We start from the raw sequence: 26,824 nt of genomic DNA on the forward strand, positions 1-26,824 counted from the left end.
CACCATAAGGTCTTCAAAAAAGATCACTGGTGTTTACCTGCCCACCCTGCTTAACCTACACATATCTAAAGACCCATCATGGGTCTTTAGATATGGCATCAACTATGGCATCAACTATGGCATTAACTGAGGGCTAAAAGAACCAGTAAAGCTTCTTTCCTCATGCCATCACACTCATGAACAATTACAGTACTTAGGCTTTGTTGTGTTGCTTGTGTTTACACTGATACAGCCATAACATTAATACTGGTGAGGTGAAATACATTGATTCTTCTTCATCTACAGTAGCATCTGTGAAGTGGTGGGATATAGCAGGCAGCCAGTGAACAGTTCGTTTTTTTAAGGTTGATGTGTTAAAAGGAGAAAAGAGGAGCAAGCATTACTGTTCTACTCCACTTTGACAAGGGCCACATTGTGATGGCTAAAGGACTGGGTCAGAGCATCATGACTTTCCTGGTATGCAGTGATCGGTATCTACCAAACGTGATCCAAAAAAGGCAACAGGGTCATGGGCACCTGAGGCACCTGGATTTATGTAAAAGGATCTACTGCTATTGCAAGCTCTTATGCAGCTGCTGTCCTCAGCACTTTATGGTCTTTATTTTTCACTAATGTATGTGTGTATACTTGTTTACGGGTATGGATGTGCATGTTTGGGTCTCTGTGTGTGTGTGTGAGTGTGGTGGTGGTGGGGGGATTTAGGGTTAGAGTGGGATGTCTGTGTAAATGTATGTATAATGAAAGTCAAATTCTTGTATGTGCAAACATACTTTTTTACATACTTGTTTCAATGATATACATACATTTAATATGACTATTTTTGTAAATATGTTACATTAAAATTCAGATATTAAATTCAGAGCAATTAACAATGGTCTTGTCTCAATACTTTTGTCAGTGCTGTTAGTGCACTATACTTCATTTAACTGAGTTTAAAAATGGAAATGTGTGTAATTATGTGTGTATGTACAATTTCAGCACTGGACTGGATAATAATTTTAAATTTGATTGATTGATTGAATAGAAAATATGAATTTGAGTGATAGAATAGAATCACTGCTGAATCACTGTGAGATTTCCAACCAAGTTCCAAAGCAACCAAGCAAATGTTCAATGTGTTCCAGCTAGGGAAAGAATCAGCACATCCTGCGTAGCGCTTTACAAACAATGGCAAAACGGCTCTTGAAAACAAATCCTGTATATGTTTACTAAGCTGTCTATTATCAAACTTAGAGCTAAATGCTGGGATGGATTTTGATTCAGCAATAATTGCTGAGTGGAGCGCTAAGACAGGAGCATCTAATCCCCAAAAGTGTGCTTTGTAGCATAAAGGTCTGAAAGTGAGCTTTTCTGTGACTAGATGAAATGAACCATGGCAGTTCCCCATGGTTAAGTGATCTGCACTGTTCTACTATGCGTAGTGAGGAGTGTTGTGTAGAGTGTTTTGTGTACATGGCCCTTGAGGAGCCTCTCTCATCCACACTCAGTGTGCATAGCTGATCAGCTGCATTATTGATACACCATGCACTCTGCGTAAGATACAGTGAATTATTCAAGAGGGCTTCAGTTTTCAGATCAGTGAGCGAGTGAGAGCGCAAGAGAGTAGAGAGAGAGACAGAGAGTCCCTAAGGTGTTAATATACTGTTTTGATGTCTTAATTAATGGAGATTAGGATTTATACAATTTATAGTCTGCACAACATTTGCTCTAGATTGGAGTACACTCTCAAAACAGCTGTGTTTAATACAACACATAGTGTGTTCAGTGAAGAAGAATGCATTTTGTGTTACTAACACAACTGGAGAGTTACCTAACACAGCCAGTCTGTTCAGATTTTATAGTACAGAGACATATTATGGTCCTGTGGTCTGACCCAAAATGTTAAAATAGCAGTAACAGAAGTTGTTTTGTTCATTAATCCATAGAAAATGGATTGTTCTGGTCATAAAATATCCTTCATTTACATTCTAAATTTACAAACCAAAAAAGTGAGAAAAGAATCCATGAAATTAGCCCTTTAATAAGAAATCAGTGGCTAATAAGTCATAGTGATTACAGTTCACATCACATTGTACCTTACTGAACATCTGGACTGTACTTTGTACTCCGAAACGTGTCTCACCTGATGTCGCTTTCTCGGATGCGGCTCTGGTCCATGTCCTCGATGAACTTTTCCCCCTTCATCCAATAGACCAGCGGGCTGACGTCCCCACTGTAGCCAAAGAATGCACGGCACGTCAGGTTCACCGCTGCTCCTGCACAGGGCAGCAAAGGACACAGTTAACACTGCCTTTGTTACAAAGCCATTCATCCCTCAGGGCTACGCAGGATTGAGGTGCCACATTTAACCATTATCAAGCACCACAAACATGCCATCATCCAACAACTTTTAAGCCTTTGACCCCTTCACTTGTGAAAAGAAGTTCCCGATTTTATGTTAATTATTCCTTGTATTTCATTGCAAGCCCAGGTTTTAAACTTTTATTGCATTCCTGATATTAATGAATAAAATACAGTCTTATGAAATGTTTTTTTTTACCTTAAATGTAAACTGAATATAATCAAATTAAATTACATAATAAACTGTAAATTATGATGTATTATGTTATTAAATTTAGATGACAATATGAACTATGGATTTTTAAGGGTTAAACACTGCTGCTCTTTGATATTTCTCATTTCGTTCTGAAAGCTTACATGTGTTGTATGAAGGTGTCTACACTTCACTGATGAGCTCCGACATTACACTCTAATCTAATGAGGTTTAAGTCAGCAGCTCATTAGGTAGCAGGTAGCTCTGAAGATCTCTTTTAGACAGGCAAGTCTGATTTCCCCTAGACATCTGATAAAGCATCTGAAGTCAGATTTAGACAAACATTAGTGTCTAAGCATTGAAATCTACCGGATAAGCTGTAGATCAAATGTTTATTGCTGAGATTGTATCAAACTGCAATAGTATTGAATAAAATAATAGTTGCCGTTTTTGTATCTGTTCATTTATAAAACTGAAAAAATTAGCCTCTTTTGAAACTATCTCAAATGATATACAGTGCCTTGCATTCAAGTATTCAACTGATTACAAATGACACTTAAACAGATAATTCCAGATTTTCCATTATTTGTTGGTAAATCCTTAAAACATTAAAAAATGGTTCAAAAATTAAAATTGAAGCTTGCATACGTATTCAACCCATGAGACTAGTATTTGGCAGAGCCACCTTTTGCTACAATTAAAGCTAGAGTCTGTTTCTATTAGCTACATTCCTACTAGCTTTGCTCATTGTTTAGAAGTGATTTTTGGCAGATTTCCACCAGCTTGTTCAGGTTGGTTAAATAATGCTTGTGGACAACAATTTTAAAATAGAGACACAGATTGTTGACTTGACTAAGATCTGGACTTTGACCTTGACAAAACATTGTCTTTTGTTTTTCAACCACTCTGTTATTGCTTTGGCCTTGTACTCAGGATATCCAAAGCCTTACTTTTTGTTTTACCTGACTAAAGCAAGTGGCCTTACAGTCTCTTCCTGTAGATCATACCATCTATCTATTTGTTTAATTTAAAAAGATTCCCAATTCCCCAAAATGGGCAGTAAAAGGTTTGTGCCACACATAGCATTTCAAATTTGGTCACAAAAAAACGCTACGTTTGGTTAAAAAAGTGCGGCACAAAAGTGTGATTTTGCTTAAGTAATGGTAGTTTTGTGTTTCTAGAGCATCTAGACAAAGCAGATTGCTTTTTGACTCTTTACAAAAACAAGAGAAAATTTGGGAAAAAAATCATGATAGTCATTACATTATATCGGTTTAGTCCTTAGCAGGTCTTATAATTAGGTAAATACAACATTAGATGAACAACAACACATTACAGATTCCTCTGTGTCATTATTTAACAACATGAAGCCAAAATGCAGAAGCAGTGTGTAAAAAATTAAGTACACCCTTACTAATAGGAATTACCAGGTTAAGTAGCAGCCAGGTGCTAATACCCTTGATTATCACTTGATTATGATGACCTCTATAGAAGCAGAGGTTTTTGCTGGTCTGGAGCATTCAGGAGTGTGTTAACACAATGCCTATGAGGATTGTTGCAATTGTTGCTGCCCATCAATCTGGGAAGGGTTATAAGACAATTTCCAACAACTTTGAAGTCTGTCTTCCTACATTGAGAAAGATTATTCACAAGTGGAAAACATTAGAGATATCTTTCATTTGTTTTCATGACAGTACAGTTAGAAAAATACTGAAGTATGGCTTGTTTGAAGGATAGCAAGTTTCATCTAAACAAACCGCAAAACTTCTGGAACAGCGTCTTTCGTTCTGACAAGACCAAAGTGGACATGTTTGGCCACATTTGGTGAAAATCAAACACAGAATATCAGCACAAACACCTGTATACCAAAATATTCTAGGGTCAAACGTGAGCAACAGCTAAGGCTTGGCCAAAATTGGGCCATGCAACAGGACAATGATCCCAAGCACACCAGCAAACCCACAAAGGAATGGCTAAAAAGGAAAGATCAAGGTGTTGCCATGGCCCAGTCAAAGTCGACCTCGATTTAATTGAAATGCTGTGGCAGGACCCTAAGAGAGCAGTGCATAATTAAAAGCCCACAAACCTTGGTGAACTGAAGCAACGTTGTAAAGAAGAATGTTCCAAAATCCCTCTAGAACAATGTTAGAGACTGATATGAAGTCATACAGAAAACGATTCCTTTAGGTTATTGCTGCAAAATGCACTTCTAAAAGCTATTCATTCATGGGGTGTAGTTTTTCACACAAGGTTTTTTTTATTTTTTCTTCATTTTTCTTCACACTTCGCACACATTTGCTCACCTCCCTAGTGCAGCTGTCGTGCGTCAGCAGTGATGTCAGTGATGCACTGTGTACATTATGGAAGCAGCAGGGATGTCTCCCAGTCAGCCAATCAGAAGCTTACCTGTCGCTATCATTTATACCACTCTTCAGCTATTCACAGAGTAGAACACATAGCCATTAAACGTTTTCTGTACTCTTTTGCGGCTCTTCTTCTCCCCTCGTGTGTATCGATATTCTCCAGTACTTAAAAAAACAGCCTTTTTAGTGTGTTAGCGTGAAAAGTGTGCGAGACACAAGCCGCTCTCTGTAATACTGCTACACATCAGTAGCAACCTGCCATCAGGGGGAGCTCTAACTCCTCGCTGAGCTTTTCTTCAATGTGGGCACGGTGTGTGTATGTGTGTGGAGGGGGGAGAGATAGAGAGAGAGAGAGAGAGACGTAAGTGGTCGTCTGTGTGCTGAAGAGTTTGCTATGTGCTTGTCACCCATTTACCTATACAGAGCACAGACACTGCACTGACTGAGCATACTCAAGTATTAAAATGAATGATTCTCCCATAAGCGCACACATACACACACACAGACCACTCACATTTATGGACATATTAAATATGCACCCAGAGATTAGTGGAACATCATTTTTCTGCAAAGACTGCAGTCTGTCTCAAAAGGCCGTAAAGACCTTTTCACTTTTCTCTTTCGTTCCCCTTTCTCTATTCTTCTCTCCGTTTGTTCCTCAGATCAGCTGTCCAGTGGGGAACTTTAATTAGCTGTAAAGATCAGCGCTTTGTGAACAGGTACTCTTCCACTCCTCCTTTCATCCTCTGTCCTTTGCTGATTCCTCCTTTCTGATGACATAATAGAGTCCCTGTCTCAGCGGCCCTTACACAACCTCAACACACCAGTACTAACCTCAGAATTGGCCAGGTGAATGGAGAACAAAGGAGCAGCCTACTTCACATTCAAAATCTCTTACACACACACACACACACACACACAGTACCCTCCAGCTATTCTTGATAACTGAAATCAAAGAGCAGATGCTTCACTCTCTCTCTCACACACACACAGGCTTCATTTCTCTAGAGAATCAGCTTCAATCTCCAAAATGAATCTAAAGTCAGTGTAATATAAGCTCACCAGTGGGCCTTTTCCCTTAGGTTTTCAACATACAGACTCTTCACCCCCAACCCCCTCACACAACTCTTTTTTCTTTCACCTGCTTTCTTTCTTCATCAGTCTGTCTCATCTCTTTCTGTCATCCAAGCCTCACTCTTATCTAAACCTGCTGTCATGTGTGAATTAGTAGGAGAAAGTAGTAGGAGATTTGACTTACTTAGCACTCGTTCACTGTGTTCTAGATATGTAACACCGGGGGGTGATTTTTCGTGTCCTCCCTTTCTGCACGAGCTGATTCTTTTTATTTATTTATTTCTTTTTGTTGTGTGTTATAAACAAGGGGGTCCAGGTGAGACCAAGGCTTCATTTGCGGTAGGGCAACAACAGCAACAACAGCAACAATTACAATGGCAAGACCAACAGTAAACAACATTCACCTGCCTGTCTTCCGATCCAATGGGAATTGACTTATAATTGAGGTACAGGGTAATTATCTGTATTTTGCTTCATTACATAGTCAGTTAAATAGCAATTTACAGTTATGTGCAATGCTTAAGCTTCCCTCCCCCCCCATTTGTGTTGCTGTCATGAATTATTTTATTCTACAAAAGATTGCACCAATATCTTTCACCACACTCAAATCACAATAAAATATCTGAAACGTAAGCATCCACTTTTAATAGAATTTTGCACTTGTTACAATGAGCTAAAAGTGAGAAGAATTCATATAAAGTTATACCAGTGATAACGTATGCCGTAAACTGCCTGCACTTTAAAAATGAAACAAGGCAGAAATAAAGACATAAAGGCAGATAATTAAATATCTATGTAAAAATGTAAATATTAAAATCTTGCTTTTTTGTTTATCCAGACAAAAATTTAAGTATTCATCTGACTTCAGACGAACAGAAGCATGTTCTTTGATCTGTTTGCGTTTCGTAAATGTGTCTGAAAAATGTATTTTCTTAACGACGACATCACTCTCAAAACTATGTCAAAAGATGAAAATCCAAGCAAACAGGATTTTCATAGAGGTTTTATGGCTGACTCTGATTTGATATGATTTGATTATTCTTTGGGACTAAGGCAGGGCACAAAAATAAGAAATGGCAGTTTGTTCGAGCATGTAAACCAGTCAACATTTTCTGGATGACTGACTGAGCAGGGCTGTGTTTCCCTCAAACACTCTAAAAAAGGGTGTGTGATTGTCTAAAAGTTTTTGAGGTAAAAAAAAAAAACAAAAAAAAAAACACCACAACAGCGCCCACAACCTACCAAAGTGTGCAAAATCGATTACAATCAAAGTCTAGTACTGAAGAGACTGAGGAAGAGAAGAAAGGGGGAATGGAGGAGTATTACCTCGTCAAAAAATCCATCAGAGTGCAAGAAGAGAAACTGAACATTTTTGAGACTTGAGAAGTGCAGGGTTATACATTGGTGGTGTATGTGCAACAGAGAGAAAAGAGAACGAACAGCGAGAGAGAAATAAACAAATAGATGTAGCAGAGAAGAAAAAGTGACGGAATCAAAAGTAACAGAGAGAAAGGTAATGGGCCCTATTTTAGCGCCCTCTTGGCGAGCAGCGTGCATCAGGCAGCTTGATTTAGGGCGTCAGTGTGTCTTTGCTATCGTAACAGTGGGAAAAGTAAGCCCTGCGCGGCCCTAAAGTCTCTTAATTAATCATGGGTGTGTTTTGGGCGTAATGTGCAGTAATAAACCAATCAGCGTGTCGCTTGCCATTCCCTTTAAGAACCAGGTGCGCTCTGACGTTGGCGGATTGCTATTTCAGTGGTGTAACGCAGGGGTGTACGAGCGTCGGGCACACGCCTGTGTTGACAAGTCACTGCCAAGCTAGCAATGAACGTCTGACTGTTGACGTCTGCCTAGGTTGTTTTCAGTTGGTGGAGCACCTGTGTTTTTCATTGCCAAGGTAGCAATACGCTAGAAATAGACCTGAAAACCCCTCATTTCGAGACCACCACGCCCATCTGCATAGATATATTCACAAGCACTGTTTCTATTTAAACGACGCAGGTGGAGGCCGTGGAAATAAGACTGTTAGCGGGGTGTAAGGTAGCAATGAGCATCGCGACACGCCTTGTGCAGGGTGTAAGATAGGGCCCAATGAGAAAGAAAGAGAGAGAGAGAGAGAGAGAGAGAGAGAGAGAGAGAGGGAGAGAGGAGAGCAAAGTTTAGAGAAAGCACAAATGTTGAGAGAATGAGGGAGATGAAAGATGAGAGAGAAAGAGATAAATGGAGACTGCAGAATGGGAGAGGGTGTTGAGTGTCACAGTAGGAGCAGGTAAGTCTGTATCTCACTCTCACTGACATATGCACACGTGCACACACACACACACACACACACACAGCCTGAGCAGCATCCACATTATCCTCCATTATGGTGAAGATTACTTCAGCCTGCACACACACTCACTCTTAAAGGTCAGCCTGAAACTGCCAACGCCTCAAAGGTCACGCCGGTCTAACAGGAGTGCGTGTGCTTGATTAGAGGCATAACCTCACGAGACCCAACATACATACACACACACACACACACAAGAGACTACAGCATTTACCAAAGAAACAAAGGATTTACTCATCTGTCCATTTCTAATCAATCACTCTCCGTCTTTCCCCTCTCACTCTCCCTTTCATCCTCTCTGTTATATATATTACATAATATAATATAAAATTCATATATGACGCTGTCTGTCATCTGTAAATGTGTGACTGTAAAGGAGAAGGAAAAAAATATTTGTTATAACATGTAAATGTGTTGTGCCTTCTCTGTCTCACCTCAAACCACGGTTAGGGCATTAATAGAAAGTGTGTCTCCTCACTGCTGCAGTAACAGCCTCTAGTCTTCTAGGAAGCCTTTACACTGAATTTTGGAACATTGATCTAGCCCACTCCTGCCTTCGGCTCATGTGCGGCTGCTCCAGAGCGTCCCATTCTACTTGTCGAAAACAACAACAGCCATATTCACCATTAGTGTTGGACACAGATGGAATTTAACCCATGGCAGTGAAAACACACACATTGACTGTGGGCAGCCATTGCTGCAACGCCCCGGGAGCAGAGAGGGTGAAGGGCCTAGCTGACAGGCCCAACAGCGGCAGCTTGCCAAGCCCGGGTATCGAACCTACATCCCTGTCATCAATAGCTCGGCGCTCTAACTGCTAACTCTGTCAGTTAAGGGTGTCCACTAATGCAGCTGGATTCACTAATGAGACGCCATGTCGACAAACTGTACAAAATCTGGACACCTAATGTATAGTGGTACACCTCATGTGCATGGTAACACTAGAAATGGTATACAACAGGCAGTTAGAGTGCATGTCTCTTCCCGTTGCAAACACGTGGGGGCGTTTATGACTATTTTCAATCGTTTGATCCCGTTCTCTTTCTTCCAACACCGACAGGCAGCCGCATTCAATCAAACCAACCATCAAAACCAAAACGCATCAACAAGTCAGTTCGTGAGGAGTGTGTTCCTGCTTTCAGTAAGGCTGAAATGGCAGATATCGTACAGGAAACACTGTTTATTTAGAGAAATTCCTTCATCGCCTGAGGAGGCCTGGGCGTTGCTTAGCAACAAGCGTATTATTTTTGGAGAGTGTGATTAATATTAAGAAGTGTCCTTTGAATACCTCCGCAAAAAAAAAAAACACACACACACACACACAATCTCTCCTCATGTCTGTGTGTGTGAGTTGCCATCACTGAACTTCCTAAAGGAGGGATTCGAGAAGAGACCAACGCGGTTTAATTGAATTTCTCTTCAGTTCAGTTCCAAAAATCGTGGAGCTTATTTGAAGTGAATTGTGATTTGAGAATTGAGAAGTTACACCATGACCTTCCTCCCTCCTTCCTTCACTCCCTCACTGCCTCACTCCCTCACTCCTCTGTGTTTGGTCTATTTCTGCTCTCTCGTCTTTCCGTAAGCCTGACAGAAAATGGCTCCTGCTCAAAGTTACCTTTTTTTTTGTTACTCTGTTCCACACCTCACTCATGTCTCTCCTCCCCCCACCGCTGTTTTTTTTTTTTGTCTTTCTTTCTCTCGGTCTGTCGGTCTGTCTTCCCTCCCTCTGTGTTATTTCTGTTTCAGCATAGATCTTGTACTGTGTGTGGTTTGGTATCGTGCTGATTGCCCCCCCCCCCCAAAGTACACTGCTGCTGCAGTAGTGCTGTAGTGTGTAATATATTCCATTGTTTCAGCATGATGGGAATCTCTCCCACACATCGCCGCTTTACATGAGTTCATAAACAGCGGCTGAAAGGTTAGTGTGGTAACACACAGAAGCTGCTTTATTTATGCTCTTTCAAAAAAGTAGAGAAACGCCACATGTACCACGTTTGCATTAGTAAATAGAGAAAAAAGACTGTCCTTCTCTCCTCATTATATCATTGGCGATTCCCACAGACTAGCTAACTAACTTCCCCCCTCACACGATGCCACCATCGCTTGGAGGGTGAAGTCCAGCACACGTTCTCAATGCTAATGTAAATCAATATAGAACTCAGCACGGTAGCTATAAATGTCAAGGCAGCAGCTCTAAAGACTAAAGTCTCAGTACATGGCGGCTGAAGATGACGTGCTGGAATTTGGGTTAGGCTAAGGTTTGAACAAATGTTGTTTTTCCTTCCCTGTTTTTTCACCCAACTTCCATTTCACAGCATGACCACGTTACTTAAAAAACAATCCCGGCATTGTAATTTGCAGACTCCCAACATTTATCATTTAGACTGTGCAATTTGCTGCATTGAACTGAACTGACCTTTGTGTGCCAATCAGAAACCACAGAAAATAGCTGCACTCAAGATAAGCCAGTCAAGATCTCCGGCAAGCGGATTCATGCTGAAACACATGAGAGTGTGCGTCACTTCGCTCGGCCGTTTCAGCAGCAATATGGTCCGAAGCTGGCTGAAAGACACTTTGTCAAATCATTTGCTAACTCCACCGTTGTTTTTTCTCCAAATACACCATATGCGTTTTCGTGTGCAATCATTTCACTGAATGAAAACCCAAACACTGGCTTTGGGGGCATTTGACAGGCCGGTTGTGCTTGTGCTTTTTTGTGTGTGTGTGTGTGTGTATGTCTTGCTGGCTGCTGCTAATAATGCTATGATGGGTTGCGCCAAAGCTCATTCTCTCCATCTCCTTCTCCATCACTCATCCCCCTATCATTCCACCCTTTCATCTCATCATCTGTTCCCCCTGGCAGTCAGGAGTGGGAAAAAAAATAAAGAGAGAGACTTGTCTCCAAGGCTCATTTTTCATTCCCTAACACAGAGGCGTTCAGCGCCAGGTTTTATTACATAATGCCAATCTATTAGCCTTACAGCAATAAATGTTTAACTTAAAGCTTTAACTGCAGTGCTACATGGGCCGAGAGGCTGTTACCTGATCTTATCAGCGTTACACAACGGAAGCATGCGTTCGCACAACTCGCAGCAACCTACTGTACTGCAGTGCCGCCTCGTTTCTTCACTAATTCCGTCCAGCTTTTTTTTCCACCCTGATGTCTTCCTCTGTCTCGGTTTCTTTCTGTTTTTCTCTTTAATTCGTTCCTGTAGGTAATTAGATGTCAGCCGTAGCTTGCACCTATTCTTATCTTAGACAGGTGGAGCATGTGTGTGTGGGAGCAATTTGGTATGTGTGTGAAAAAGAAGCAAGAAAATATATATAGAGAAAGCAAGAGATGGTGAGAGTGTGTGTGTGTGTGTGTGAGAGAGAGAGAGAGAGACTGAAAGAACGAGAACAAGGGCATTGGGGGTGGGGGCGACAGATTGAGGGCGGTCAGGAAGGTAAACATACAGTCAGAAACACACACACACACACACACACACACACACACACACACACACAGACCACTCAGACACAGCCCTAAGTGTCAGATCCATCACGTGTGTATTGCTCTGCTGTGACCCAGGCACTGTCCTGTTTTCTCCCCTCACTCTGAAGCCACAACATGGCCAGAGTCTGCTCAATATGCTCCAATCTGCTCCTTTGGCCAACACACTCACAGACTTCCAGCCAAGTTAACAGACGTGCCTCCGTCCAACACACACACACACACACATGCATATGCACACATAGACACACATGCATATGCACACGCACATGCACACACGCACACACACACACACTGCTGCTGCTCTATCCAGAATGGATCTGCTGAATGTCTGGGCACCATATGAATCCCTATTGTTGGGAGAGTAGTAAATAGGCATGGAGGACGTACAATTCTGTTAGTTACTTTAGTAAAGAACCCATTTATGAGGGCAACACCTGACTCAATCACACACACACAGGGAGAGTATATGGCCACTAGGGGTGCGCTGAGTCTCGCAATATGATGGTCTGCAATACTGTATTGATCCTCAAACACACAGTATTGATTTGTTTACATTGGTAAAGATTGGTGGCAGACAGTAGTTCCTGCTCTGTTGTGTTTAAACGGCTTTCAGATCCCACTGTGTGTGTGTGTGGGTTTTTTTTTATGTGTGTATGTAAACCTATGACACACACTCGCTCCTTTCTCTCGTCTCATGCAGATGTGGACGTACATTACACACATTAAGACGAAATGGTCAGTCTTACCAATCTGCATGTCCAAGGTGAGGAGTTTGCTTTCGGAAGGAAACAGGATCTTTGGAGGCTCTTCAGTCAGAGGAGCTGTAACACACAGACACACACACACACACGCACACACACACAGTAAGTCTTTTGTATGAGTAGTTTCATTAGAAAAAGTTCCAAAGCACGGACAAGTGCCAAACAGATTTAGACATTTCTTCTTCCTTCGTTCTCTCACGCAAATGATGACACACACACACACACACACACACACACACTATCCTTTTAGAATACTTCTTTTCTGCGTAGGCAGGCTGCAAATTGCAGGTCATTCCTTCAGCTCACAGTGAGTATGCTCTCTCTCTCTCTCTCTCTCTCTCTCTTGTGGGCACACACACGCTCTCTCTCTCTCTTTCATAACTGCCATAGCCATGTTTGTTTGGTGGACTCATTCAAGCCCATGATTACCCATGTTAATACAAGACACTGCCTTTTCCATAGTGTATTTTCCTGTGTGCATGTGTGCATGTGTGCGCTGTACCCAGAAATGTTAAATAGGGACTGTGTGTGTGTGTGTGTATGTGATGTTTGTCTGTAGGTGTGTATAAGTGTGTATGAATGAGAGTGAAAAGGATATAAAGAGAGAGAAAAACAGAGACAGTGGATTAAAGGTGTATTTGTATGAGTGCTGCTCGTAACTCCACACGGCCTTTGAGCAGTGAATGTGTGATGTGGAGTGTGTTTAACAGACAGGCCGCTGGTGGAGCTTTAAGCCGTGCGATCGCTCATCCAAAATCCAATTTTCCTTCACCGGCAGAAAGCGCACTGGCCCTTCCCGCCGGATTATTCCGGCCGAGTGGCGGATGGCAAACAGCAAATTAATGAATTACACTGCTGGAATATATTCTCATCTCAGCACTGACCCACAGCAAACGCTCACTGAGCAACGTCTTCAGCCAAGACACACGCACACACATACACACTCACACTGAGTCAGATTCATGCTTGCCAAAGTTCTCTATATAGGAGTCTTTATTTTAGGATGGAACTTTTAGTCATACTGTCATCAGTATGTAGACACTGGTACAAAAGGTTACATTCACGCCCATTCTCCCTCTCTGAAAGCGCCTAGTTCTGTGAAATGTGTTGGGTCCTCTGGCATGCGCTGCTCTTTTGAAATCTTTTGAAGGTACTATGAGAGCCAGGACAAGGACCTTTAGCTTGCGCCTTTCGAGGTGGTCCATTGTGGATTTTACAGAGTGTTTACGATCATTATCTTGCTGTAAGATGCTAATCCAGAGCGATTTACAAAAGTGCTTCACTGTTTAATCAGAAAATACCCTTAGCTAGTTTTTATAGACTAGGATCCAAAGATCCTTTTAAGCTTAGATACTACTAAATTCAAAAGCCAGTATGGAGACCACTACACTTCGCACAAGTACTATTGGAAGAGGTGGGCCTTCAGTCTGCGTTTGAAGACAGCGAGTGACTCTGCCGTTCGGACACCCAGAGGAAGTGGTGGCAGGACAGAAAAAAGCCTGGATGCTGTCTTCTGTGGATCTTAAGGGATGGCGATGCAAGCCCAAAGCATGATCGATGCAGCCATGTGCTTAACAGTTGAAGAGGTGTTCCTTTGAAAGTCTGCACTTCTTTTTTGAAGTGCAGAAAGAAGTGCACTTCAAAAAAGTGCACATCTTTTTCTTGTTTTTTTTTTTGTTGTTGTTTCTCCTGTTTTGCTCATTATTGTGCTCTCTGGTCTCGACCTGCGGAGGACGGGTTCTCCTTTTGAGTCTTGGTTCCTCTCAAGCTTTCTTCCTCTTGATCTTAGGGAGTTTTCTCCTTGCCATTGTTGCCACTAGCTTGCTCAAAAGGAGCTCGGACCTGGATCTCTGTAAAGCTGCTTTGTGACAACAACGAGCGAAATATATAAATACATTTAAATTGAAGTGAATTGAATTTTTTCTCCAAGCCCTTTTTCACTCACTGCATTTAAATATGCTATGTCACCCACACCAGTCTATAGCTTCCAAAATGTATCAGATGTGTTCCTTTGAAAGCTTCTTGATGTTGAATTTTGTCAGGATATAGGAAAGGTTTATATGAAGGTTATATATGTGCACAAATCATTACACAGCACCACCTTTCTAGGGTCTGCTACATCTTTCTGAAGGTCTTTGCAGTAAAATGGACATTCTGACTTGTCTTTCTAGTAATTCGTAATCCTACAAGCAAAACATTATTTTGAGACCTTTATCATTCCTGTAAAATGCTTACATTTCTTAACTATACTGCAAACTGAGGAAATGGCGAAACAACTGAGGAAATTGAAAACACTTTGCTATAATCATATAGCCTTGTCCTGCTTTGCAGGCATCACTTGTCCTAATTTTCAGTATTAGGAGTATTAGGCAGCTGCTTAGAGAAGCCCATGGCTGCTGATTGCTGGGACAAGACTTGAAGAGTTAGAGTATGTGATTCTCTGGTGAACTTTTCATCTCCTGACCATTTTCTAACAATTTTTCTAACAATGATTGTGAACAAGGCATTGGCAAAACAAACAAATGACAGGTTCATTAGTTGATTTTCTCTCCACTTTTAACTTATAACTTTTAACATATGTAGAACATAATACAATAAAAAAATGACATCTTAAGGTTTTGAGAGAACCTGTTTGACAAACACCCAGTCAGTCTGTATGAGACACACCGTAAATGCTTTTCCAAAACGATTAGATGTAAAGTTGATGAAGTTGGAATGCATAATTAGTGACGGTAAGTATTTAGATTTAAATCATCACTATCAAGATGAACTTTTTTGAACTATTTACAGTTACAAAATGTTTAGTCTGAGGTGCCCAAACATTTGTATGCCACTGTATCATGTACACACATCATACAAACATTAGATGTAGACTTTAGAGAAAAAAAATAAAAAAGATATGGGCCTTTAAAAAATAATGTGCATTACTCATATTGCAGCTGAATAAAGAGATTTTCAGACAAATTAGGAGATAAAGAATTATGACTGTGCACAGTGCCAACTGTGATAAGTAACTGTAATTAGATAAACTGGTGCGGTCAGACATAAAATATTTCATTTAAATTGTAAATTGTAATGAAATGAAATTCAAATGACAGTACAAGTACTGCACTTATAAAGCACTCAGATGCCATGCTGGAGCTAAACTGTGCGCAATTAGCTTATTACTTCCATCTGCTGTTATTGTCTACTTTGAATTGAATCTGTTAACCTCACAAACAAAAGAAAGGCAGAGAATGACAAAAATATAACTAAAACTGTAGCTGCATTATTCTGAATATTAACTCATGTTAACATTTACATAGTAAGTAGTCTTTAAAAGCACATTAGTCAACACCATCAGCAACAAAATGCCTTAAATGGTCAAGACCTGCTGGTGGGTCCAGGCTTTAATTTCTGTCTCCTATAACTTAATTACTCAGTAATAAGCTTTAGGATAATAAGTCTGGGAATTAACTCACCTCAGTCCTCCATGGTGTATAGACCTCAAGGCGTCTTACTTTCTATTTAATTATTTCTCACTCATAGCTGATTTTGACAAGGAAGTCTGTTAGAAGTGTGGATTCTAAGCTTTCGGTCAATATTACGTAAGAGCTAATAGTTTTAAATTTTAAAATAGTTGTGTTGGTATATTATGTTCATATATATATGCTATATTATCTGTTTGCTGTCTAAATGACTGCAAATGTAATTATGTACATTATATATAAACCATTATGAAATGCAAATAAAAAGTAATCATTGTATCAAGACAATAGTAACAATACTTCTATCCTATGGACCTGTAGAAAACCTCAATATTATTTCCATAGTAGTTGAATTACAGAATTATTCCTAGTAGGTGATTTATCATAAGGTAATTATAAGTCCAAAGATTAATAACAACAAAATAAGCCTGCAGTTTATAGGATTAATATCCCCTGACTAGGAAGAAGGACAGCATGAGTGTTATCTTATGTGTGCTCACATGGTTTGAGTGGTAATGTGTGTCGGCTGAGGAGTGTGATGGGGGATGGCATGCTGGAAGAGGAGAGGGAGAAGAGAAGAGAAGAGCGCTGTAGGAGAGTGGCTAAACACAGCAGGACTGAATCTACCTCAGAGAAAAGAGACAGAATAGTGGTCCTTTGGTTCTGTTTTTCATATCTTGTGTGTGTTGCTGTGTGATGATGTCTCTATAGCAAGGGCAGACACACACACACACACACACACACACAGACACACATTTATATACGGTTGTATTTTCCGTAAAGCTAACAGCATTCCACAGTAAGAACATCATATGAACATTGTCAGTTATAGTTCTGCTTGTGTCTTCTTAGCCCTGAACTTTATCCATACTCACTTTGTGAACTAACTCAACATTCTTGTTGAATTGAAACCTCTAAAACTGTCGCTCTATATGGAGATCCAGTCAGAGAGGGTTTTTTTGGCAGCTAGTGCTCGGTTTGCTTGTTCTTATTAGACTTTTTTTTTTAAGGTTTACCCTGATTAAAGAAACACAGTCATCTTATTTTCTGGCCCACATGGGAGCTTCTCACCTGTTCACCTCTGTTATGCTCTTCATTCCTCTATGATAGAGTCCCAATGCTAACAATCCCATTACTATTCCCTCGAGTACACATATCTTTATTTGAGAAGGGGCTCTAAATCTCCTCCACATTGTTCATATGATTGTTCCACAGAACATATACAAAGCCCTGTACGAGTATAAGTAAAGTCAAGAACATATCCTCTGACAGAAACCCAGGAGAGAGCTATGGAGGAGTATGTACAAGAAACATAAGAACAGGGCTTCATTTGTCCATGTTTGAATTTTATCACAAAACCCTGCTCATACATATTACTTTCAGTCCCAGTAGAGATAGAACAGTTTCATGGAGCTATCATGTTTAGTACTGAGACCTCTTAAGTGTTTATAATTTGATTCGGATCAACAAGGGGGCTGAGTGGAAAACTGGTTATCACCACCACTAGGAGGCACTATGAGTACTTGGTTATGCCTTTTGGTTTGTGTAATGCTCCATCAGCGTTCCGAGCTCTAGTTAACGGTGTCTTAAGGGACACGCTTGGCCCATTCCTTATCTCGATAGCATTCTAGTTTACTCACCTGATCTCGAGACACTTGTTTAACATATTCATCAGGCCCTAGCTAGGCCATGTGAGAATCAGATGTACATCAAAGCAGAGAATTATGAGTTTTACCTCTCGTCCACTACCTTTTTAGGTAAATGATTCGTTCAACAAAGTGTTGTCATGGGTAATAGAAAGGACAATGCCAAAGTTAATTAACCCATACTTACATCAGTTAAAGGGTCACTACATTTTCTGGGATTCACTCATTTTTAATGTAGATTTATTCATGGGTAACATCGCTGCCCCTTTACTGCCCTTCTTAGAGGTAATGCCAAAAAAATCATACAAGCTGAAGTTGCCTTCTGCATTTAAAAAAGATCTTTATAAGCATTCTGGCACATCTGAATATTGTGGAAGTCAATGCCTCTAAGACATTGGGGTGGTTTTCTTGTGTTGGTATACCTCATGAGCTACTAGACGCTGCAAAAGCCTTTAAAAATTACTATTTTGGTTAGAGGGAGCTACACATTCATTCAACAAGCTGGTTGGTCTCTGTTCTTTTCAGGCTTCCTAGCATTTACTAGCACATTTCATCCACACACTCATAACACAAAAGCTGATGCTCTGTCTCGTGTATACAGCAATGATGAATGCTCACACCGTCAAATGCTCAAAGCATGCCCCCAGAGAGAAAACCATTCCTGCACATGGTGTTGGCCCTCATTAGATAGGAGATAGATGAAGAGATGTTAGAGAGACCAAATGTTAGACCTCACCTGTCCCACAGCACTGTCCATCCAGGACAAAGTATGTATCTGCTCTGTGTGGGATCAGCTTATCAGGTAGGATAATTTTTTTTGTCTTCAGATCAGCCTGGTGAAGCACACACTCAACTACATCTACTGTTATCAGTCTGAGGATGTGTAAGAGGATATTCACAAGTTTGTTGCATCTTGTTCCATGTGTTCATAATGTAAAACATGTTTTGCTGGAAGAGAGCTTATTCCACCATGCGTGTGGTTTTCTGCTATCCCAAACAATATCTGTGGACCTCAATTTACTTCTCAGGTCTGATCAGCTTTTTTTCAAGCATCCATGAATATCTGACAGCGTGAGTGTAATAACACTCTTTCCTTTCTACCTCAGTAGATCAGGTCTTATAAAATACTGATGTACTAAACTGCTGTTTGAGGTTGCACAGTTTAAACTGGCTAATGCTAATGGTGCACTTACTACAACCCACCTTACTGGTATTACACTCAAATAAAATACAATGCTCTTTAATGTTGATTTTCTATTATTGAACCAAATAACTGCAAAATTTGTCTGATTTACTTCACATGTTTACTTGTGATGTGAGCTTTTTGCTGAAATTGTATTAAACCTTGTATTAAACCCTTTATGTTGTCTTTCTATCTAAACCATCTTCACCTGTTTATCTTATGTTTTTTTGATCTTAGGTTAACTGCTTGATCTTCTTGTTGTTGGCGGTGAAAGTTAGTTACTATCCATACATTTATTTACAGTAATTTAAATAATGGTACTTCTTCTTTCATCTTTAAATGAACAAAATCATGTTAAGCAGAGTGCATGATTACTAATATAAAATACATATACTGCATGGCCAAAAGTGTATAAACAATAATCAAAACAACATTGCTAACAGGTATATAAAAATTGGGGATGCCCACTGCCCGCTGCATCCGCAAAGCAACCAGCATTGTGGAGGACTCCACCCACCCTTCACACAGACTGTTCTCCCTCTTGCCATCAGGAAGAAGATACCGCAGCATCCGGTCCAACATGACCAGACTCTGCAATAGCTTCTTCCCCCAAGCCATCAGACTTCTCAACTCCAGAGACAGAACTGATGTTTTTTTTCTGTTGCATACACTCTCTCTCTCTCTCTCTCTCTCTCTCTCTCACCAAACATTTTTACAACTATACTACCTCACTGGACTCAATATTTATTGCATACTGTATAATTTGCACACTACCCCTAATTTATTTATTATTCTTTGTCTGTATTGTGTTGTGTTGTCTGTCTGCACTTGTACTGTGTTGCACTTGTGTTCTGTATGCACTGTGTCTATGTTGCACCATGGTCCTGGAGGAACGTTGTTTCGTTTTTGTACGTGTGTACTCTGTATATAGTTGAAATTACAATAAAAACCCACTTGACTTGACTTGACTTGAAATCAAGCTCAAAAAAGGTAAGCAAAGGCAAGCTTTTTATGTGTCGTGGGATGCCATCTTTACCCCAAGTCATTTCATGAAATTTCTATTCCTGCTAGATCTGCCATGGTCAATAGTAATTCCTCTTATTTTAAATTAGAAGTAGCAATGGACAACAACAACAGCCCAACCATAAAGCAGGGCCTCAGAATGCACAGACCGGGCCCACTGAGCACTGAAGCATGTAGCATTCAAAACTGCCTTAAACTACCTAATTAGCACAATAACTGAGCCAGGAGCTTTATGAAATGTCTTTGCATGGCCAAGCAGTTGCATATAAGCTTACCATTACTATTACCATTCTGGAGGCACTAGGCTCTAGACTCTAGACCACTGAAAATATGTTCTCTGAAGTAATGAATTACACATTACCATCAAGCAGTCTGATGGCCAATATAGTTTGAAAGAGAACACTTTGTACCAGACTGCACAGTGCCAGCAGTACAGTATGGTGGTGGGAGGGTAATGGTCTGGGGCTGCTTTTCAGGGTTTTCAGGCTTTAGGTCCAGCCACTGTGTTTCAGTGAATGGTAACATTAATGTTACAAAGACATTTTAGACAATTATATGCCTCCACCTATGTAATAACAGTCTGGGGAAGGTCCTTTCTTATTCCAACATGCCTGTGTCATCATTTGCAAAGCAAGATACCTAAAAACATTGACAAGATTGAGGTTGAAGGAACTTTCTTGTTTTCTCCTTAGAGCTCTTGCCTCAACCCTACCTCAACTAAATGATTTTGAACCTTGATTGGGGGCCACATTCTTTTGCCTGCTGAGGCCTAAAGAGCTACACCTGATTCTGTCGTTAGTCCTTTTGGCACAAATCATCACATTTGTATTATATTTAAGGCAATGAATCAATTATTTAATTATGTAAGTCTTAATTGGATCAGTCCTGGTGTCAGTATGCTCAACATTATAAGAAGGAATCGGATCTAGATTAGGAGAGAAAAAAAAAGAACTTGAACAGGACACTCTGAACACCCCCCCCCCCCCCCACACACACACACACACACACACACAGTTGATACAGTGTGTGAGTGATATATTGACAGACTGAGTGTAGGAGAAGTGTTATAGAACACACACTCCTTCAGAGATTCACAGCTCTTTTTCTCTTTCTTTCTTACACGCAAACACACACTCACAGAAATAAACCCTCTCGCTTGCTCTCACTCTCCGGTGTGTGTTACATGGGTCCCTGCAGTGTGTGTGCTGTGCAGCGTGAATAATACATGTGACCCCCGCAAGTTGGTACAATGCTTTTCCATTAGAGGACCGACACACACTCACTCAACCACACAGGACGTAACCACTCGACAAAACGCATACACACTCACTGACTCCCACACACTCGTGTACACAAGTTTGTTTTGTTGAGTCCTTACATCCCGTTTGTTTATTAGATAGTTGTGATCGGAAGTTTACATATACCCATCATGTCACGATTTTCATTTTTTGGGGGTGACAAAATGTTATATGTGGTCAAAAATGCAAAATATGCATACACCCACTTAATTAGATGATTGTTTCAGTGGTCCTGATCAATAATGCATTGATGTTGAATTAATATACATTTATATAGATATATGGATGTATACATAAGAGGGACTGTCTTATATTCCCTAATCTGTGGGTGTCACTTTGTCTCCCCCTTAGCATCTTATTGTTTTAATGGTTCCCAGTAAGATGTTGTTTTGCAGGCTTAAACTCAAGGTCCAGTAAACAGGACTGACTAAATGGAGGTTTGTTAAGGTACCTGTTAAACCCTGTATGCAGCCTAAGATAATACTAATGCTAATACAATAAGGCTGACCTTTGGGGGTATGGACATAGAGCTGTCAAAGTATCAGCTCACCCTTTTCAATTTTTGTTGGCATTGCCAACATGTCAGCGGAGTGATACAGTTTTAGTGTACTGTTATAGTAACTGTTGCTATAACATTAATAACATTGTAGCGAATGACCCGCAAGGACTCCAGAGCTTCTATGGGTTGAGCAATGATACATGAAGCTTTGGCTAAAAAGCACTTAAGGTCAGGAGCAGTTTATTGGTTAGACATTTGTGAGACATTTGGACATATGTTGTGGATTGGTTGGATCTTTGGTTGTGTGAGGATGGAGGATAGAACAGCCGTAGCTAAACTCTGCAAGCATGCAGCAGCCTTCCCTTCCCTTAGCTTCGTTTTAGTTATAGGTTGCAGAAAAATAGGGCAGATTTGATGCTTCAAAAGACATGAGAGTCTATTCGGGGAGTACAGTGTGGCAGACAGCAGTGGATATGTTCCACTTTAGAAAAGCATACTGATCCTGCAGACCTATTTTACTGTGACTGGCAACATATTTATATGGAAAATTACTTGTGTGTGTCCTTGAGAAACACACAGGTATGGGAGCAAGACATGGAGATAGAGGACTGTGAAAGAGAAGAGTGCTGAACACAGGTCAGAGATAAAAAAGAAGCATGCTTGTTATAGGCATGTAAATGTATTGAGAAGCATGTGTGTGTGTGTGTGTGTGTGTGTGTTCATGCGCTTGAACAAGAATTTAGCAGCCTCGCTTTCATTTAGCAGCCTCTGTAATTAAGCCTTAATTAATTATGATTGCATAACACCCTGTCCTGATTAGGGCAAAGACTCACACACTAGTGCATACACACCTTTTCGTGATTAGTCTTGACAGATGCATGGTGTTGGGAGCATGTGTAAAAGATGTGTGATCACAACCCCAGTGCACCATGGGAAATTACAAACTAACATGAGCTCAAATCAAAAGTGCATGTAATCAGCACACACACATGCACATACACACACCACTCCATGAACACAAATGTCACAAATACATGTTGTTACATGTCATTCAGTGCAATCATTCAAATTAATGTATTTTAACAGCCAAAGCATGTTTGCTATTTATTGTTTCTTTAATTTATTGTTTCTTTAAGTTACCACAAGAGCCACAAGGCTGATAGGACATAGCTCAGCTACATCGATTATAACATACTTGCCTCAATATATACCGAATTGTAGAAAGGCCCATATTTTTAAAAAATCCCTTAGGTCCCATAGTTATTTTTGTCATTTTTGCAATTTCAGTAAACTCTTTAGCTGTTAAGCATGGGGGTGGATTGATCTTAGTCATGCTTTCAGATTGTTTTGCAGCCAGTGGCATGACAGCACAAAAGTGAAACGTTTTACCGGTAGAGGGAAGAATGGATTCATTTAAATAACAGCAGATTGTAAAGGCAAACATTACATACTGTCTGTTAAAAAACAAAATCATGAAAATGAAAAGTGAACGACTCCTACAACAGGATACTGATCCTAAACACACCTCAAAATCCAAAATGGACTACCCCAAAAGGTACAAGGGTGCTGAGGGTCCTTTCCATGGTCCTCCCAGACCCCTGAGCGAAACATCATTGATGTTCTCTGGATAGTCAGCGAAAGAGCAGGTGCAAGGTGCAAGACGACCAAAGAATCTCACAGAAGCCTTTTGCAAGGAAGAATGGGTAAAAAAAAATTCCCCAAACAAAAATCAAAAGACTCAGCTTAGCTGGCTACAATAAGGTGTTGGCAATCTGTGATCCTACCCTAAGAGAAGGCTTTATACTAAGTATTGAGCACAGTGAGTCTTATACTGTGTCATCAGTGCCTTACTTACTTAATGGTTCACAATAACAGATATTTTGCCCAGGAGGGTTTTTTATTTTACAAAATTATCATGCATCTGTTCTTGGAAATGTACAAAAACATCCTATTTTGAAATTGTTTTTATGATGTCAATCAACAATGACTCTGTATCTACCTATTTCACACACAGTAGTTTACTAATGCCATTCACTGAAGTTTCAGTGCCGTACAGTCTGTAGAATTCTAAAGGGTAAAGAAAAGTTGCAAAATGCTCAATCACACAAATGTCAGGTAGACAAATATGAGATTCAGGCCTTTTTAAATGGTCTCAAATCGATTTGCTTATCTGCTTTCTGATAAGAGGCAAGACATACTGTTATCAATAAAAACAGAGAAGTTCAAGAAAAGAAAAGTTCAGGCTTCAGGATGACTGCTACTGCCATTTCTATCTAAGCAAATCTTTTTGCCGTCAGTAGATAACAGCATGCCAAACAACGGCAGAAGCCACATAAATGGGACCTATTTGAGTTCACGTAATAACTCATCACAGAGGCACGTATGTGACGGTTCAGACCTGAGGCTTGCACAGTGCTAATTGACGGGGTATATGATTCCACTACTCTGCCAGGCCGATGTGCTGCATTCGGTGAGAAGTAGAAAAACTGTCAATTTCATTTATTAAGTTCCATCCTGGCACTGCGGCTGACGCTGCCTTAGCCTCTTTGCCGCTCCAGCTGGAATCAAAGCACCTCTTCTCGATTCCCTGTTTCCATGGTGATTTGTAAGCGTGGGCACAGGTGGGTACAGGTGTGTGTGTGTGCATGAGTGTGTGTGTGTGTGTATGTGTGGCTGAGAAAGGAGGTTGGCATTGCCCCGGCACACCTCCATAACCCCCCTCTTACATGTGCGTGTGCACTCTCTCTCACACACACACACACACACACATACACACAGACACACATATATTCTCTCCCTCTCTCACACACTCTCACAGTGCTCGGTCTCAATCTGCTGTTGGCATGGACACCACACAGGTGGCCATGGAAACCACATTGTGTAATCCGAAATAGCTTTCACACGGAAAAGCTTGTAAGTACATTGGCGTCAAAGTCTTCGTGAGTGCAGCTCATGCAAAGCTCCAAAAGCAGCAATTAGACTCTTAACATTCGCACTAAAGCAGTGCTGATGTAGAGCACACAAGTAAGCAGGCTTAGCGTTCTCCTAATTAGTGACGAATCAACATTTCTTACTGAAGTCTTCTCACTTCTATCTTCTTAGCCCAGCGATGTCTCGTCGGCTTGACACCACAGTTTTCACTGTGAATGATTTATTACAATTTTTTATTTATGCTTCACTACGTTTCCAACAGTTCTTCAGAAGCGCTGAGAGACGTTAGCATTATGCTACACACAGCTGGACCTGAAAAGTCACAACCACATGACAATTTAAGATTCTGCATGTCTTGAAGTTGGCCAGAACTCTTTAGGGGGTCTAGCTAAAATGGGGGGATATGGTTTTAGGGTGTTTCAAGTTCAATTTGATGTGTGTTGCATGAACCTAAAACTCTCCATCTCCATGTATTAGGGGTGGGAGCATCTCATGTTGTGGGGATGCTTTTTGTCAGGTAAAAAAACAAGATTCCGGCACATGATTAGCTGATTAGGTAACTGCATGAATAATATACAAATGTTGCTGGCATGCAAAATCCCTTGCACTCCAAAATAGCAACTTCACTGGAGGAGGACACAACACCTCTCAGCGGAAGTCAAAGGCCCATTCAGCACCTGGGTTTGTTCAATTCCATCACCAGCTCACATGATTTACCATCATTAATCACTGATGTACCAAACCAGTTGTTGGATAACCATAAAATGTTATACAAACAGCAGTCATAGACTAGAGAACTGTACGGATGCCCCCCTTACTTACAATGCTTGTTCCATGCTGTTTAAATTTGTCTCCTATACAGAACCAGATCAAGTATTTCAAATGTTGGAACATCGAGCACTCAAACACTGAAACTTCACCATATCATCTTGAGCTACAGTTCTGTTGTTTTAACTGGATGGATTTAGAAAACATGTAGCACAGACACACACACACACACACACACACAAGCATGGACAGTCCCGCACAGACACCTTTTCAAAGCCTGGAGGTCTAAAATCATGTTTGCAGTAATAGACTGTCAGTATGTACTCAAGAAAATAGAGAAAATCATTTGTGCTCCCATTTCTCTCAGGCTAAAGGCCATCAGACTGTGCCAGAAGAAAAACACTAGACTAGACACCGGCGCAATTGCTGTAACCAGTTTAGATGTTAAAATGGCCACATCTTCAACTAAGTCGCAATGCAGTATACAGAGTGATCTGAATGAAAGATAATGGGTGTGTAAAAAAAAAAACGAAAAAAAATCTAGTTGGAGAGGGTGGCATCGATCTGTCGCGACCAGGAGAAAATGCCAGATCAGATATCAATCGAGGCAAAATCAATCGGACTCTAGAACAACGCTAGTCACATTTCTTATAGCACAATCTAGTTTGTGTGAAGTGAAGTAGGTAATGTGATAACAGGAACCACAAGGAACCCTAATTTCTAAATATGAACAGCAAGCACATAGCAAAGCATTACACTTTCAATTATTCCATTTCTAATTATTTTAGTTTAACCTTTTTTTCCCGTACAGTAATAGCATATCTGAGATGTTTGAGCGTAGGTTTTTTTTAATGACTGTTGTAAATAAAGTGCCTCAAATAGCTCGGACATAACGGATGCTTATTACATTTATTTAAATAGCAGATCAATATCAATATTTAAAAAATACCACTGAACCCACATTATTTTAATTATGAATTATTCATATTTTGCTAATCTTGCCAGTTTGATAAGCTTCCTTCTGAAAGCACTAGTCATTAATAGCTGGCACTGGCACAGAATCCTTTACTGACTTTATTTAGTGAAAAAGTTTTAGTGTCTTCAAGTTCAAGGTTTTCATCATTTAGTCCTCTGATGCCTGTTAGGCCTGCTGTTATTGCGGCAGAAGACAGACATTCGCGGGCCCTTGTGGCGCTGCAGCTGGGAACGGGATGCAAGAGGCTAGGTTTTATTGTCCAGAGTAGTTCCGTTTTATGAGTGGCCTATTCACTTACTCATCTATACCACTGGTCCAAATCGTTCCGCTTAAATACACCGAGCATCACCTTTATTAGATACAATAGATCATATTCAAACCCACTGACCACTTTTATGAGCTCCAACTACTTTATACGTCCACTTTAAAGGTGTACAATTCTAGACTATAGCCCATCTGTTGCCGCACAGTGCATCA

General features: G+C 40.5%; 1 protein-coding gene across 3 annotated transcripts in view; it reads right to left on the reverse strand.

The window, feature by feature from the left end:
* Positions 1–26,824, reverse strand: part of il1rapl1a (interleukin 1 receptor accessory protein-like 1a) — a 105,812-nt gene that overhangs the window by 16,126 nt on the left and 62,862 nt on the right. For 2 of the 3 annotated variants that reach the window (XM_072686383.1, XM_072686382.1), the window contains exons 6-7: positions 12,542–12,616; positions 2,123–2,255 (exon numbers count right to left, since the gene is read on the reverse strand). In XM_072686383.1, coding sequence (XP_072542484.1) covers positions 2,123–2,255; positions 12,542–12,616 — 208 coding nt within the window. The remainder of the gene's footprint in view (positions 1–2,122; positions 2,256–12,541; positions 12,617–26,824) is intronic. The other variant, XM_072686384.1, reaches the window with a different exon arrangement.

Source organism: Salminus brasiliensis, chromosome 8, assembly GCF_030463535.1.
Source record: "Salminus brasiliensis chromosome 8, fSalBra1.hap2, whole genome shotgun sequence".
NCBI classification, from domain to species: Eukaryota; Metazoa; Chordata; class Actinopteri; order Characiformes; family Bryconidae; genus Salminus; species Salminus brasiliensis.